The following is a 16,701-nucleotide window of genomic DNA, read 5'->3' as shown; positions in this document are numbered from 1 at the left end:
ACACAACTGAGCAACTGAACTGAACTGATTGCAAAGTACCTTACATGTGTTATTTCATAATTTTACAACCACTCTATTAAGAAGGGATTGGTTTACAGGTGAGGATACAATATAGAGATGAAGTCATCTACCTAAGGTTATTTAGGGTCTGCCTGATTCTGTAGCTTCTCCAGAAGGAAAATTCTCTAGGCAGCCATACTTAGTTCTATATTACCCTCCTTTCTTCTGATCCTTACCCACAAGCATAGCCGGTTCAACTAAGGATGGATCCTTGATCTGACCTGAAGATAGCAGTAATCTCTGAGTTGGTCTGGCATGGAAAACTGCTCTTCAAAGAGAGGCACTGCGCCAGGAATTTAAATTAGAAAATGCAGAGAAAATGGGAATTATAAGTTCACAACTTCAACACATATGTAGAGAAAGGCTACAGTGTGAGATGTGAACACTGAGGAGCCATAAGCAAGCTAAGCTTACAACTATGCCAATCCAAAGAATGAGGAGAAACTAAAAAATGGAGGAAAAAAACCAGCACACAGGCAGACACATGGCTGTGGCAGGAACAGTGAGAAGCCAACACGAAGTGATTCACTGAGTCATGTTATTGGTGTAGTATGAGTATGAGTTCTTTTTTTTTTAATATAAATTTATTTATTTTAATTGGAGGCTAATTACTTTACAATATTGTAGTGGTTTTGCCATATATTGATATGAATCTGCCATGGATGTACATGTTCCCCATCTTGAACCCCCCTCCCACCTCCCTCCCCATCCCATCCCTCTGGGTCATCCCTGTGCACCAGCCCCAAGCATCCTGTCTCATGCATCGAACATGGACTGGCGATTTGTTTCACATATGATAATGTACATGTTTCAATGCCATTCTCCCAAATCATCCCACCCTCGCCCTCTCCCACAGAGTCCAAAAGAGTGTTCTATACATCTGTGTCTGTTTTGCTGTCTTGCATATAGGGTTATTGTTACCATTTTTCTAAATTCCATATATATACATTAGTATACTGTATTGGTGTTTGTCCTTCTGGCTTACTTCATTCTGTATAATAGGCTCCAGTGTCATCCACCTCATTAGAACTGATTCAAATGTATTCCTTTTAATGGCTGAGTAATATTCCACAGTGTATATGTACCACAGCTTTCTTATCCATTTGTCTGCTGATGGACATCTAGGTTGCTTCCATGTCCTGGCTATTATAAACAGTGCTGCAATGAACATTGGGGTACACGTGTCTCTTTCGATTCTGGTTTCCTCAGTGTGTATGCCCAGCAGTGGGATTGCCGGATCATAAGGCAGTTCTATTTCCAGTTTTTTAAGGAATCTCCACACTGTTCTCCATAGTTTAAGCCAATTTTTTCACTCTCTTCTTTCACTTTCATCAAGAGGCTCTTTAGTTCTTCACTTTCTGCCATAAGGGTGGTGTCATCTGTGTAGCTGAGGTTATTGATATTTAACCTGGCAATCTTGATTCCAGCTTGTGCTTCATCCAGTCCAGCAATTCTCATGATGTACTCTGCATATAAGTTAAATAAGCAGGGTGACAATATACAGCCTTGATGTACTCCTTTCCTGATTTGGAACCAGTCCATTGTTCCATGTGCAGTTCTAACGTTGCTTCTTGACCTGTATACAGGTTTCTCAGGAGGCAGGTCAGGTGGTCTGGTATTCCCATCACTTTAAGAATTTTCCACAGTTTGTTGTGATCCACACAGTCAAAGGCTTTGGTATAGTCAATAAAGCAGAAGTAGATGTTTTTCTGGAACTCTCTCACCTTTTCGATGATCCAATGGATGTTGGAAATTTGATCTTTGGTTCCTCTGCCTTTTCTAAATCCAGTTTGAACATCTGAAAGTTCACGGTTCACATATTGCTGAAGCCTGGCTTGGAGAATTTTGAGCATTACTTTGCTAGCATGTGAGATGAATGTAATTGTGCACTAGTTTGAGAATTCTTTGGCATTGCCTTTCTTTGGGACTGGAATGAAAACTGACATTTTCCAGTCCTGTGGTCACTGCTGAGTTTTCCAAATTTGCTGATATATTAAGTGCAGCACTTTCACAGCATCATCTTTTAGGATCTGAAATAGTTCAACAGGAATTCCATCACCTCCACTAGCTTTGTTCATAGTGATGCTTCCTAAGGCCCACTTGACTTTGCATTTCAGGATGTCTGGCTCTAGGTGAGTGATCACACCATCATGGTTATCTGGGTCATGAAGATCTTTGTACAGTTCTTCTGTATATTCTTGCCACCTTTTTCTTAACATCTTCTGCTTCTGTTAGGTCCATACCATTTCTGTCCTTTATTATGCCCATCTTTATATGAAATGTTTCCTTGGTATCTCTAATTTTCTTGAAGAGATGTCTAGTCTTTCCCATTCCATTGTTTTCCTCTATTTCTTTGCATTGATCGCTGAGGAAGGCTTTCTTATCTCTCCTTGGTATTCTTTGGAACTCTGCATTCAAATGGATATATCTTTCCTTTTCTCCTTTGCGTTTAGCTTCTTTTTTTTTCTTAGCTATTTGTAAGGCCTCCTCAGACAACCATTTTACCTTTGGCATTTCTTTTTCTTGGGAATGGTCTTGATCACTGCCTCCAATACAATGTCACGAACCTCCATTCATAGTTCATCAGGCACTCTGTCTATCAGATCTAATTCCTTGAATCTATTTATCACTTTCACTGTATAATCATAAGGGATTTGTTTTAGGTCATACCTGAATGGTCTAGTGGTTTCCCCTACTTTCTTCAATTTAAGTCTGAATTTGGCAATAAGGAGTTCATGATCTGAGCCACAGTCAGCTCCTGGTCTTATTTTTGCTGACTGTATACTGCCTCAGACCACTGCAAAAAAGTGAATATCACAGTAAAGTGAATCACATGAATGTCTTGGTTTCCCAGTATATATAAAGTTATGTTTACCCTATACTGTTGTCTGCTAAGTGTGCAATAGCATTATGTCTAAAAAACGTATATACCTTAATTTTAAAATACTTTATTGCTAAAAAATGCTAACCATCACCTGAGCCTTCAGGAAGTCAATCTTTTGGCAATAGTAACATCAAAGATCACTGAGCACAGATTACCATAACAAACATAATGAAAAAGTTGGAAATACTGCAAGAATTACCAAAATCAAAGACATGAAGTAAGCAAATGTTGGAAAAATGGCACCAACAGACTTACTCACCGCAGGGTTGCTACAAATCCTTAATTTGTAAAAAATGCAATAAAGTATGACTATTCAGTTCAGTTCAGTCGCTCAGTTGTGTCCGACTCTTTGCAACCCCATGAATCACAGCATGCCAGGCCTCCCTGTCCATCACCAACTCCGGAGTTCACTCAAACTCATGTCCATTGAGTCAGTGATGCCATCCAGCCATCTCATCCTCTGTCATCCCCTTTTCCTCCTGCCCCCAATCCCTCCCAGCATCAGGGTCTTTTCCAATGAATCAACTCTTCGCATGAGGTGGCCAAAGTACTGGAGTTTCAGCTTTAGCATCATTCCTTCCAAAGAAATCCCAGGGCTGATCTCCTTCAGAATGGAATGGTTGGATCTCCTTGCAGTGCAAGGGACTCTCAAGAGTCTTCTCCAACACCACAGTTCAAAAGCATCAATTCTTTGGTGCTCAACTTTCTTCACAGTCCAACTTTCACATCTATACATGACCACTGGAAAAACCATAGCCTTGACTAGACAAACGGACCTTTGCTGGCAAGATAATACCCCTGCTTTTGAATATGCTATCTAGGTTGGTTATAACTTTCCTTCCAAGGAGTAAGCATCTTTTAATTTCATGGCTGCAATCACCATCTGCAGTGATTTGGGAGCCCAAAAAAATAAAGTCTGACACTGTTTCCACTGTTTCCCCATCCATTTCCCATGAAGTGATGGGACCAGATGCCATGATGTTAGTTTTCTGAATGTTGAGCTTTAAGCCAACTTTTTCACTCTCCTCTTTCACTTTCATCAAGAGGCTTTAGTTCCTCTTAGGTTTTTGCCATAAGGGTGGTGTCATCTGCATATCTGAGGTTATTGATATTTCTCCCTGAAATCTTGATTCCAGCTTGTGCTTCTTCGAGCCCAGTGTTTCTCACGATGTACTCTGCATATAAGTTAAATAAGCAGGGTGACAATATACAGCCTTGACATACTCCTTTTCCTGTATGGAACCAGTCTGTTATTCCATGTCCAGTTCTAACTGTTGCTTCCTGACCTGCATATAGGTTTCTCAAGAGGCAGGTCAGGTGGTCTGGTATTCCCATCTCTTTCAGAATTTTCCACAGTTATTGTGATCCACATAGTCAAAGGCTTTGGCATAGTCAGTAAAGCAGAAATAGATGTTTTTCTGGAACTCTCTTGCTTTTTCCATGATCCAGTGGATGTTGGCAGTTTGATCTCTGGTTCCTCTGCCTTTTCTAAAACCAGCTTAGACATCTGGAAGTTCACGGTTCACATATTGCTAAAGCCTGGGTTGGAGAATTTTGAGCATTTTTTACTAGCGTGTGAGATGAGTGCAATTGTGTGGTAGTTTGAGCATTCTTTGGCATTGCCTTTCTTTGGGATTGGAATGAAAACTGACCTTTTCCAGGCCTGTGGCCACTGCTGAGGTTTCCAAATTTGCTGGCATATTGAGTGTAGCACTTTCACAGCATCATCTTTCAGGGTTTGAAATAGCTCAACTGGAATTCCATCACCTCCACTAGCTTTGTTCGTAATGAAGCTTTCTAAGGCCCACTTGACTTCACATTCCAGGAGGTCTGGCTCTAGGTGAGTGATCACACCATCATGATTATCTGGGTCATGAAGCTCTTTTTTGTGTAGTTCTTCAGTGTATTCTTGCCACGTTTTCTTAGTATCTTCTGCTTCTGTTAGGTCCATACCATTTCTGTCCTTTATCAAGCCCATCTTTGCATGAAATGTTTCCTTAGTATCTCTAATTTTCTTGAAGAGATCTCTAGTCTTTCCCTTTCTGTTGTTTTCCTCTATTTCTTTGCATTGATCGCTGAGGAAGGCTTTCTTACCTCTCCTTGCTATTCTTTGGAATTCTGCATTCAGATGCTTATATCTTTCCTTTTCTCCTTTACTTTTCACTTCTCTTCTCTTCACAGCTATTTGTAAGGCCTCCTCAGACAGCCATTTTGCTTTTTTGCTTTTCTTTTCCATGTGGATGGTCTTGATCCCTGTCTCCTGTACAGTGTCATGAACCTCCGTCCATAGTTCATCAGGCACTCTGTCTATCAGATCTAATCCCTTAAATTTATTTCTCACTTCCACTGTATAATCATAAGGGATTTGGTTTAGGTCATACCTGAATGATCTAGTGGTTTTCCCCACTTTCTTCAATTTAAGTCTGAATTTGGCAATAAGGAGTTCATCATCTGAGCCACAGTCTTTACAAACATTTACTTTTACTATATTTTATTAATACTATTATAAAGAAATTTTTTCATCACTAGAAATACATATAACTGTTCCCTTTGGGTTTCCCTGATGGCTCAGACAATAAAGAATCTGCCTGCAATTCGGGAGACCTGGGTTCGATCCCTGGGTTGGCAAGATCCCCTGGAGACAGGAACGGCTACTCACTCCAGTATTCTGGCCTGGAGAATATCATGGACAGAGGATCGTGGTGGGCTACAGTCCATGGGGTTGCATGCAAAGTGTTGGACATGACTGAGTGACTTTCACTTTTTATCTGCAAGTTGCTGGCACAAGAAAAGCACTAAGAAAATCAATTACTAGAATATACCCATGAAAATAATTCTTGATATCTTCAACCTACAATTTTTCTTTTAATCTCCTTTCTGAAACTTTTCTTCCTGACAATCATTTCCTCATTTCCTTCATTTCCTTCCTATTTCCTCATCAGTTAGGAGTATGATTTTGATTATATTTTTTCTATACTGTTCTTAAGTTGGGTTATCTTTTGTTTTTCCTAATTTCTTTTGTGTTTCCTAATTTCTTTTGTGTTTGTTCCACCTCTCCTATTACAGTATGAAGTCCTGAGGACTGGGACTTTTCTCTTCCATTTCCCTTGTGACAGCAGGAGTGTACAATGAAATAAGCAGAAGATGTAAAATATGCTAGAGATGCTAGAGTGAAGCTCCAACTCTCTCATTTCCTCCTCTATTTGGACAAGTCACTAAACCTGTCACCAACCTGAGAGTGGGACTGTAAAGAAAGCTGAGCACCGAAGAATTAATGCTTTTGAACTGTGGTTTTCAAGGAGATCCAACCAGTCCATCCTAAAGGAAATCAGTCCTGAATATTCATTGGAAGGACTGATGCTGAAGCTGAAACTGCAATACTTGGGCCACCTGATGCAAAGAACTGACTCGTTAGAAAAGACCCTGATGCTGGGAAAGACTGAAAGCGGGAGGAGAACAGGACGACAGAGGATGAGATGGTTGGATGGCATCACTGACTCAATGGACATGAGTTTGAGTAGACTCCGGGAGTTGGTGATGGACAGGGAGGCCTGGTGTGCTGCAGTCCGTGGGATCGCAAGGAGCTGGACACGACTGAACAAATGAACTGAACTGAAACGTGTCTCAGACTCCATGGCATTTTCTATAAAAAAGGAAACAATGTCTATCTGATTTCAAGGTCCATGTGATCTCTCACTGTGGTTCTCTTGTCTCTGATGGATAGCATTTATGAAGAGTTTTATAGTTCATCCTTAGGCACATGCAGTACTGCTCACATTCAAACCTAAAATTACTTCATGGAGAATGATAAAATAACAATTGTTAATGTCAAATGGTGAAGGCCACCCGATCTGGGCATTTACCTTCTTACAGTTTATCTTTAAAGCAGTGTCTAGAATTAGCTTCCAAGTAACTGTATTTCATCACTTAAGCATAAGTTATCATGATTTGCCCCCCATCCTGCTCCCCAGCAAAGCAAGTTCATTAATCTAACATTAACTTGTCACCACTTGTTGGCACACTCTGAACTTTCACCTGGCCACTGAAGAATGTGACTTCATATTTATAGCTCTGACATGAACATTATTTAAAGCACAAATCTCATTTGGCTGCACTTCTGACTTTAGCTTAAACTCGTTCTTCTCCTTCTCTCCCCAGTGCAAAAATTTATGACAAAACAAACAACATAAACTAAACAAAAACCATTGATGGTCACATTATTATTCTCTTTCACAGAATCATATAAAAATAATGATTTGTTTGCCAGGAATTATCCAAGTAAAATATCTAGGATTTTAACTAATACATTTGAACATGAGAGAGTATTAAAAGTATCACAGAGCTAAATTGTCTTACTTGGCATTTCTGACGCAATTGTCGTAGTTCTTTTATAATTGGAGCTAGAGCTGACTTCTTTTCAGATACCAGGGAATTTAGTTTTTTTACCTGCCATTTAAACAAAATATATGACATCTAAGAAAAGAGTTCAAAAGAACTAAAATACTATATGTACGAAGACATTTACTGAAGTATTAATATAAGTGAATAAAACTATAAATTATTTCAATGCCAACGAAAGGGAAGTCATTTAATTAGTACTGACTTCTCAGTAAGACAGAATATGATGTAACTATTCAAAATGTCAATTATTAAGACTGCAAACTATTATGGGAAAATATTTATAATCTAGCTGAAGGATAAAAGAAATTAGAAAGTTGCTAATATACAACTCTGTATTAAGTTTAAAAAGTATGTAAATTATGTAGGTTATATAAAATGCACATAAACATGGATGAAGTGATAGTCAAACTACTTAATAACCCAAAAGGTATAGCAATGACCAATCACAATGGACACCAGCCGTAGAGATGAATCAGGTCTTGGAGGCATCTGCTGTGCAAAATGTTAATCTTTTTAGGAGTTAGAATGTTGTGAAATCCAGAGGGCTCTGGGAACAATGTGGACAAGACAGGTGGAGGTAGGTACTCAGAGTTTGGGGCAGCAGCTATTTACCAATAAATAATGAAAGATTTCAACATTTTAAAGTCTGATGAAGCTCTACCTGTGCATTCTGGTTAAATAGCAGTCCTAAACATGGAAAGAAACTAAGGACGTACACAAAAATGAAATAACTGTATTAAGTTAAGTAGTATAATTTGGGAAAACTTAATTTTTTATCTTAAATATTTCTTTAATGCTATGTAACTTTTACACACTTCAAAAACCACAAAACATGTAAAGTATTACAAATTGAACAACCTCCTAAGAATGGAAAAATTTAAGAGAGTGATAAAGACAGATGAAAGAATATAATGAAACAATACACAGAAATGAATGTTGTACTGAAGAACAGAACAAACACAGAAATATCTGCCTTAGAGCCTATGTGTAAAACAAAGCCTGTGTAATCACCATTTCAGACATGTCATCCAGTGTTCGTCCTTTCATTTCATCAACTTCACTCTTCAGAGCAGATACTCGTTCTAGTTCTTCTTGGGTATAACTATATCCAGATATACCCCTTTTCTCCTCAATAGTTTGCTGAAAGTAGAGAATAAAAATAGGCGTAAAAAACAAGAGTCCACAAAACTGATGTCTAACCTTGATGATTCCCTAAGAAGTATATAGATTTAATACATAACAATAAAGTTGTAAGTAAAATAAAGGAATTTAGTCAACAATCTTCATTGACTTCAACAATAATTATATTCCTTTATATTTTATAAACTTATACTAAATTTTACTATAGCATCTTCAGGGGCATAGGAAGTAATTATAATTTTAGACTTCAGCATAATGCTATGTACTTGGCATAGAAGCTAAAACACAGGATGCACTCATTAAATATTTGGTGAATGAATGATCTCAAGTGAAAAACTGTACATATTTGCTCACTGATCTAGTATTTATTAATGTGCCAAGTACAGATCTAGGCTCTTTAGAAGAACTAAATGGTCTCTTGATGAGGGCAAAAGAGGAGAGTGGAAAAAGCTGGCTTAAAACTCAACATTCAAAAAACACAGATCATGGCATCTGGTCCCATCACTTCACAGCAAATAGAAGGGGAAAAAGTGGAAGCAGTGACAGGTTTTATTTTCTTATGCTCTTGAATCACTGTGGATGGTGACTGTAGCCGTAAAATTAAAAGGTGCTTGCTCCTTGGAAGGAAACCTATGACAGACCTAGGCAGCGAATGAAAAAGCAGAGACATCACTTTGCCAATAAAGATCAATAGAGTCAAAGCTATGGTTTTTTTCAGTAGTCATGTATGAATGTGAGGGCTGGACTATAAAGAAGGCTGAGTGCCAAAGAATTGATGTTTTCGAATTGTGGTGCTGGAGAAGACTCTTAAGAGTCCTTAGCCTGCAAGGAGATCAAACCAGTCAATCCTAAAGGAAATCAACCTTGAATATTCACTGGAAGGACTGATGCTGAAGCTAAAGCTCTAATACTTTAGCCACCTGATGCAGAGAGCTGATTCATTGGAAAAGACTCTGATGCTGGGAAAGACTGAAGACAAAAGGAGACAGGGGTGGCAGAGAATGGATGGTTAGATAGCATCACTGACTCAATGGAGATGAACCTGAGGAAGCTTTGAGAGAAAGTGAAGGACAGGGAAGCCTGGTGTTCTGCAGTCAATGAGTAAGACACAACTTAGAAACTGAACAAGAACACAGTTCTAGGCACCACATATACTGCAGTGAAAAAAAGAAAAAACCAGGGGAAAAAATCCCTTCCCTCACAGAGCTAACTTCTAGTGAGAGCAAATGGGCAATAGGTAAACAACTAAAATATATACAGTGTGAGGGAAGAGTAGGGTTGGAATCTTAACAAGGTGGTTAGATAAGGTCTCCCTGAGCAGATGACACCTAAGTGAAGCTCTGAAGGAAGTGAGGGAGCAAGTCATAGAGATACCCAGGGGATCAACAAGTGCAAAAGACATGAGGTAGGCACGTACTTGGGGACTTCCCAGGTGGCACAGTGGTAAAGAATCTGCCTGCCAGTGCAGAAGACATAGGTTCAATCCCTGGGTTGGGAAGATCCCCTGGAGTAGGAAATGGCTATCTACTCCAGTATCCTTGCCTGGGAAATCCCACAGACAGAGGAGCCTGGTGAATTACAGTCCTTGGGGTCATAGTCCTGGGGACTGGGGGACTACAATCCTTGGACATGACTGAGAACAGCCCAGCACAAGAGCATGCTTGGCCCTTTCAATAAACAACTAGACGGGGGCGGGGGGGGGGGAGCTTAAAATAGAGGTGGAGATAGGGGAGGGATCATATAGGACTTAGCTGGTTAGCTGAGACAGTATCAGTTTACATTTATTGTCCTTTGCATTCTGAAAAGTGTCCTAGTTTTGATGATAAATTATATTGTTGTGTTTTAGGCCAGTGAAAGAGCTTGGACTTACTTTAAATAGAATGGGAGACTTGTTGGAAGGTTCAGAGTAAAGGAGTTTTTAAGTGAAAACTTTAACATCTATGCTGACTGAGCTCAAACTATAGAGGGACAAGCGGAGGGGCAGAGAAATCAGTCAGAAGACAATTTCAATAATTCAAGTTAGAGATGATGGTAGTATGAAGCAGATGGGGGCAACAGAGGTGATGAGAAGTGGTCCTGTATATATTTTAAAGATAGATCCAACAAGATATGTCTGTGTGTGTGTGTGTCTGTGTGTGTGTGTGTATATATATATATATATATATATATATATGTACACATTTAAAATATAATTCCTGGCTACATTGGGTCTTCATTGCTGCACTTGGGCTTCTATAAGTTGCAGCAAGCCGGGGCTACTCTCTAGTTGTGGTCTGTGGGCTTCTCTTATTGTGAAGCACAGGCTCTACAGCATGCGGGCTTCAGTAGCTGCAGCACAAAGGCTCAGTAGTTGCGGCTCACAGGCTCTAGAGCTCGAACTCAGTAGTTGTGGCACACAGGCTTAGCTGCTCTGTGGCATGTGGGATCTTAGTTCCCAGACCAGGGATTGAATCCAAGTTCCCTGCACTGGCAGGTGGATTCTCAACCACTGGACTGCCAGGGAAGTCCCTCCAAGAAGATATTATGACAGGTTAGGATATGAAGGAAAGTGAGGGGTAAAGATGACTCCAGGGGGTTTTGGCCTGAAGAACTGAGAGAATGGAGTTGCTATTTGTTGAGATGAGGAAGACTCAGGAGGACAGGTGAGGGAGTAGTGAAGGTCAGAAGTTTAAGTTTGGATGTGTTAAAAAAAAAAACCTATACTCTCTAGTAGAAATCCAATAGACAGTTCAAGATGTTACATGCACAAGATTGGAATTTGAGAAGCGATCTAGGCTGGAGATACAAATTTGTGAGTTGTCTGCACAGCCAATGTCTTTAAAGCCACAAGAGAATAAGATCACCAAGGGACTGAGGGCAGAGAAGAGATCCAAGGCCTAAGCCTGGGGGACTCTGACATCTAGGCTTTGAAGAAGTGGGAAGAAATCAGCCATGGAATAGGAACAGTAGTGTTAGTAAGGAAAAACAAGGAGAGTGTAGTGTGCCAGAAGACAAGTAAAGAACAATTTTACAGGAAGAGGGAGTTGTCTATCATGTCAAACACTGCCAATAGGAAGGTAACTATAATAAATTCACATGGACTAATCTCAGGATACCTGCAGTGGATACTGTGGCTGCTCTGCCCTGAACTGCTTACTGTGTCAGTGTACCCAGCCCCTAGATCTTGTGAGAATTGGTATTTTGATGGTTTACAGTTGTCCCTTCCTCAAAGTGTACCCTTGGCTGAACAGAAACTGTGTCACACCACCTCTTGAGTGTTAAGAGGATCCACAGCAAGTGACTGACATAGGGGCCCAAAGGGGGCAGCCCTCTTGCCTAAAAATGAGACCAACTTTGTGATGCAATTTATGCTCAGAGCTCCTTGTGCAATCAGCATGAAACTGGACTCCAACTGAATCTACTTCTTCCTCTTTGCTTCATCCTGTTTCCTTCACTTCCTTTCTCCTAAGAGCACTCACTGAATTAATCATGTGAAGAAGAACAAGAATTCTTGTTTCAGATTCTGCTTCTAGAGAACCTGATCAAACCTGGCTTCTAGGGTTGGATCACTCAACTGGATGAACAAGGCAGAGGGCCCTCTGACTGGGGGCAAGTAGAGTAATATTAGTCTTGGGCATGTTATAGCAGTACAATTGTTAAGACCTGTCAACTAAGGCAGAAAATAGGTGGAAGTGATTATAGTGGTCATACAATGGATTGCCTGAATCTCCTTAAAGAGAGTTTGCTAAAGAGAATCTCCTTAAAGAGAGGAACAAAGCTGAATGACAGCCATTACTGTTGGCCCTCTGTCTCTACCATCATGTTCATACCAAGGCCATGCTTCCCCCAGGCTGTTACCAGCAGCTAACCCATTCCTTCTTGACAGGGAACTCCTCTTACTGGTGACTGGCTCAGGAAGTCCCCATCTTCCTAACGAAAATGTCCTTAAAATATCCTATATCCTATCCCCAATCTTCCTTCCTCCTTCTTCCTTCATAGATATCAGACTTGCATTAGAGCCTAACATCTTTCCCTGCCTCCTCCTGCCCAATTCCCTCTACCCTTCACAAATACTTCCTTCATAAATCTCTTGTACATTTAAACCAATCTGGATGATGCTTCTTGGAGGACCTGAACGATCACAGGAAGGTACTAGCTGGTGCAATGTTGCTGGTATTTGAGAAGCATAAATAAATAGTCACTTAGCAACAGTCAGGGTGGCTGTTGCTAAGCTCAACTGACAGGCTCAAATCCATTAATCAGTGATTTAATGCAAAGCAATAAGGTCAGAGAACTTCCTTAGAAGGTTTAAAGAAACCCTCATTTCCTATGGCTACAGAGCAGAGAAAGCTGAAAACAAGGGACAGGACTTAATCCTGGCAAAACTTCATAGAAGGCTGAATATATCCCATGTCAAAGTCAGGGCTGTGATAGGGAAGAGAATGTGTGCTGAGTCTGAAAGGGGGATAACTGGATAGATTCACTTGAGAATCTTAAAACCCCAGATTATCTTGTATCCTCTGGGCAGTGACAAATGGCTTAGCTTGTTGGTCAGGGGCCTGGAGGAAACAAGAGAGCAAGACTGAATGACTACGGACAAGGAGGTCTGGGGAGAAGGCATGTGGACTGAGCTATAAGAATTAACACTAAATGTGAAGATCTCTTCATCACATGTATATAGCCACTAGAGAATGCCCACAACAGAAGAGGCACAACTTTAGGCTCTGTGAGTATAAATGTTCTAATTTCCAGATGGACTTGCTTTTACCAGAAGGCACACTGACAGGCCCTCTAAACTTAATCCTCTGGCCACCATCCTGTCGCATGGGCTCCTCATGCCCAAAGACCAGTGGGCAAAAGAAGGAGTGATTTATTGGCAGGATACCTTAAGGCTATACTGATGGTGCTATATAATGGGGGACAGATAGGAATATACTTGGCATTCATGTGATCCATTATGGCATATCTTGGTACTCTCCTACCCAGTTTTACCAGTAAATGGGTAGGTTTAGCAACCACAACCTGAGAAGGGCATTGTTACTAGAATCTCATAGCTCTGAGGAATGAGGGACTGAGTCATCCCACCAAGTAAGTCATCTAGACCACTGGAGGTACTAGCTAAACATGTGGGGAATCTAGGATGGATGGTAGAGAAAGGAGATACTGAATATTAGTTATGTCTTTGGGACCAAATGCAGCAAAGAGAGTTTTAATTTGTCCCACAAACTCTCCTAAATTTTCCTAGAAATTTTGACCAACTGTAATCCTATAGAAGAAATACCAGGATGGAGTGACTTTAACATGAGAAACAAGCAGATCTCAGTGCAAGGGATGGGTTATAGAGGATGTTGTTGGTGCACCACTCAGACCTTATCTGCAAGCTGCTATGAGTGCTGATTGCTAATGCCTCACAGTTGCCCCTTCTTTAGAACATTCCCTTTGCCCAATGGGAGCTGCCTCATCTAGGCTTCATCACCCTACCACAGCTGATGACTGACTGATATGGGAGTATAAAAGGCCAGACCCCTTGCCTCAAGGTGGAATCAACTCCATGGTACAATCTGTGCCCAAATGTTCACATATGTATACCTATGGCTGATTCATGTTGATGTATGGCAGAAACCAACACAGTATTGTAAAACAATTATCCTCTAATTAAAAATAAAATTAAAAAATACACCCTTATTTGGCTTTTTCTACTGCCCCACTTGTTTCCCTCATTCCCTTTCTTCTGAAGGTACTCCCTCCCTCAGAAAATCACTTGTACCAAGTATTCCCTTCTCCGGCTGTGCTTCTAAGAAGCTTAAGGAAAGATGTACAGCAAAAACTGATGGAACTAAAAAGAGAAAGAGCATAGATATTGTAAAACATCTTTCTCAATAATTGATGGGACAAGCAGATGAAAATGTCAATAGAAACACAGAAGATTTGAGTATCATGGTTAACATACTGGACTGAATTGACATATATGGAACACCATCCTCAACATAATATATATTCTTCTCAACTGTGCATGGAACAATGATCAAGATAGACCACATGCTAGGCCATAATGCAACATTCAAATTTTTCAAAGAACTGAAATCACAGAGTATGTTCTTTGGTCATAGCAGAAATAAACTAGAAATCAATAACAGAAAGGTAACTAGAAAATCCCCAAATGTTTGGTTTTAAGCAGTAACCATAGGTCAAAGAAATCACAATGAAAATTAGAAAGTATTTTGAAGTGAGCAATAATGCAGTTGCTACATATCAATTTTAAAAGTTACTGCTATTAGAACCTATGTTTGATGTCTGTAAATGTTCAATCTTTAGTTCCCTAGAACCAAACAATATTCAACAGCATGAGACAGAAAAGTTCATATTGCCAGCTAACCACAACTGGTTGAAATTTCATTAACCTCTAACAGATTATTGCTAGCTGGTAAGCCAACATCCAACCCACTTCAATATTCTTGCCTGGAGGATCCCATGGACAGCAAGCCTGGTGGGCTACAGTCCATGGGGTCACAAAGAGTCAGATATGACTGAATCAAGTTAGCATGCATGCATGCAAGCCAACATCATATGATGACATAATTTCCACATGGGTGAAAGGAAAAAAAAAAAGCCAAATCAAGAAAACTCAGAGAAACTGGCACCCACAACAAGAACAGCTTTGTTGCTAGAGAGATTTCTCTGGGTTGAACTTTTTTTGACAACCAAGGCACAAACATACAGGGAACCAAGCCTGCAGGCAAACTTCCATATAGAATCTTCCCTGAATACATCTTTCCATAGCTCCACGGAAGTGGCTGCTTAGATTTCTGACTAGTAGGCCATGATAAATAAATAAATTACAGTCAATCTCCTGGTATGATTATTTTTGTTATATTAGTTAGCTATCCAAAAGAAAAAGCTACTTGCAATTCAACTTCTATTAATTATCCCAAAGTCCAGCACAGATAAAAAAGCACTCATTGTTACAGTAAAGTACATGAATCAGCTTAAAGATCACCTCAATAATTAATCAGCAAAAATGAATAATTTTATGGTTTTTCTAATAAAAACAATGACTTCAGTATGAAGCTATAACTTATAAACTTCTAGGCATTTGTACTTTTAGAACCCCAATATAATTTTGTATTACCAGTTGATGTTGAATATTTTCATGACGTTGCTTAAGAAGTTCTTCTGTCCTCTGCAAGAGACCAAATTCAGCTTTAAATTCAGCTATTATTTGATGCTTCTTTTTGAAAACTGTACTTTTGCTTCGAAGTTTACTGACATATCGCTTGAACTGCAAAAGAACACAATGTGTAGTTTAATAAGTAGAAAAGTAGTTGCTAAATATTATATATAACCTCAACGTATTACAAACATTTTCTTTTCTACTGTCCAACATGCGTGTCACAAATACAGAACAATAACTTAGTTTTATTAAAAAGTTGGAAAGACTAACTGCTTAATTAAAATACTTTGTGTACATTTTGATTTTTTGGACCCATTAAATACTGGAAATCCTTATATAAAAGCTATTCATTGTGAGCTTTACAATAAGGATTTGGAAAACAGCAACTTCAATCCTATAAAAGTTAAACAGGTTAAAAAGAAGAAGAAAAAAGTGGAAGACCAATTCTGGCTATGGTCTTATCATTTTATCTCTTACGCATTGTACTATTTTGGTGACCCTGGATCTACTGGGATTAATATAACCAAGCAGAACAGTCAACATTTGCAGTTACCATTTATCATTTAAGAAAGGTACTATGACCATATACCCTAAGAAGCATCTGAAACTCATCCCAAATGTTCAAAAGCTAAAAATACTCCAAATTAGTGGGAACTCATAGTTGCTTAATTCAGCTGTTGACCTACTAATAATTGTAACTACTCTAATGGAAAGACTCCATTGTTAAACAATACCAACTAGAGTTCAGAAAAGCACATGAAATGAATATTTAAAGGAATTTATTTATCAAGTACTACTTATTAACTATTACATAGGCACTGGGCAGACACTGAGAATACAACTCTAAACAAGATACGTATCCTGCCCTTAACAAACTTAAGAAGTAGTGGGGAAAATGAACACTGAACTGATGTTCACAACCACAATGAACATTATGAAACAGTGAAGGGGCCCTGAAAATAAATAACAGGAGTTTAACCTGGGTTGGGACCAAGGTAGAAAAGGTGGGGGGGGGGGTGTTGGAATTTTAGAGAGGTGAGTTATGACAAATTTCTCTAAAATAATT

General features: G+C 39.5%; 1 protein-coding gene across 2 annotated transcripts in view; it reads right to left on the bottom strand.

The window, feature by feature from the left end:
* IFT81 (intraflagellar transport 81) overlaps nucleotides 1–16,701 on the bottom strand; it is a 96,217-nt gene that overhangs the window by 19,283 nt on the left and 60,233 nt on the right. Inside the window, exons 12-14 of one of the 2 annotated variants that reach the window (XM_086347660.1) lie at nucleotides 15,594–15,743; nucleotides 8,357–8,485; nucleotides 7,301–7,390 (exon numbers count right to left, since the gene is read on the bottom strand). In XM_086347660.1, the coding sequence (XP_086203786.1) occupies nucleotides 7,301–7,390; nucleotides 8,357–8,485; nucleotides 15,594–15,743 (369 nt within the window). The remainder of the gene's footprint in view (nucleotides 1–7,300; nucleotides 7,391–8,356; nucleotides 8,486–15,593; nucleotides 15,744–16,701) is intronic. The other variant, XM_086347661.1, reaches the window with a different exon arrangement.

Source organism: Bos grunniens, chromosome 17 (genome assembly GCF_055505025.1).
Source record: "Bos grunniens cultivar Pamir isolate PY7600 chromosome 17, Bosgru_T2T1.0, whole genome shotgun sequence".
In the NCBI taxonomy this organism is placed as follows: domain Eukaryota; kingdom Metazoa; phylum Chordata; class Mammalia; order Artiodactyla; family Bovidae; genus Bos; species Bos grunniens.
The sequence above is the reverse complement of the archived record's forward strand: the minus strand, read 5'-3'. Positions and strand labels throughout refer to the sequence as shown.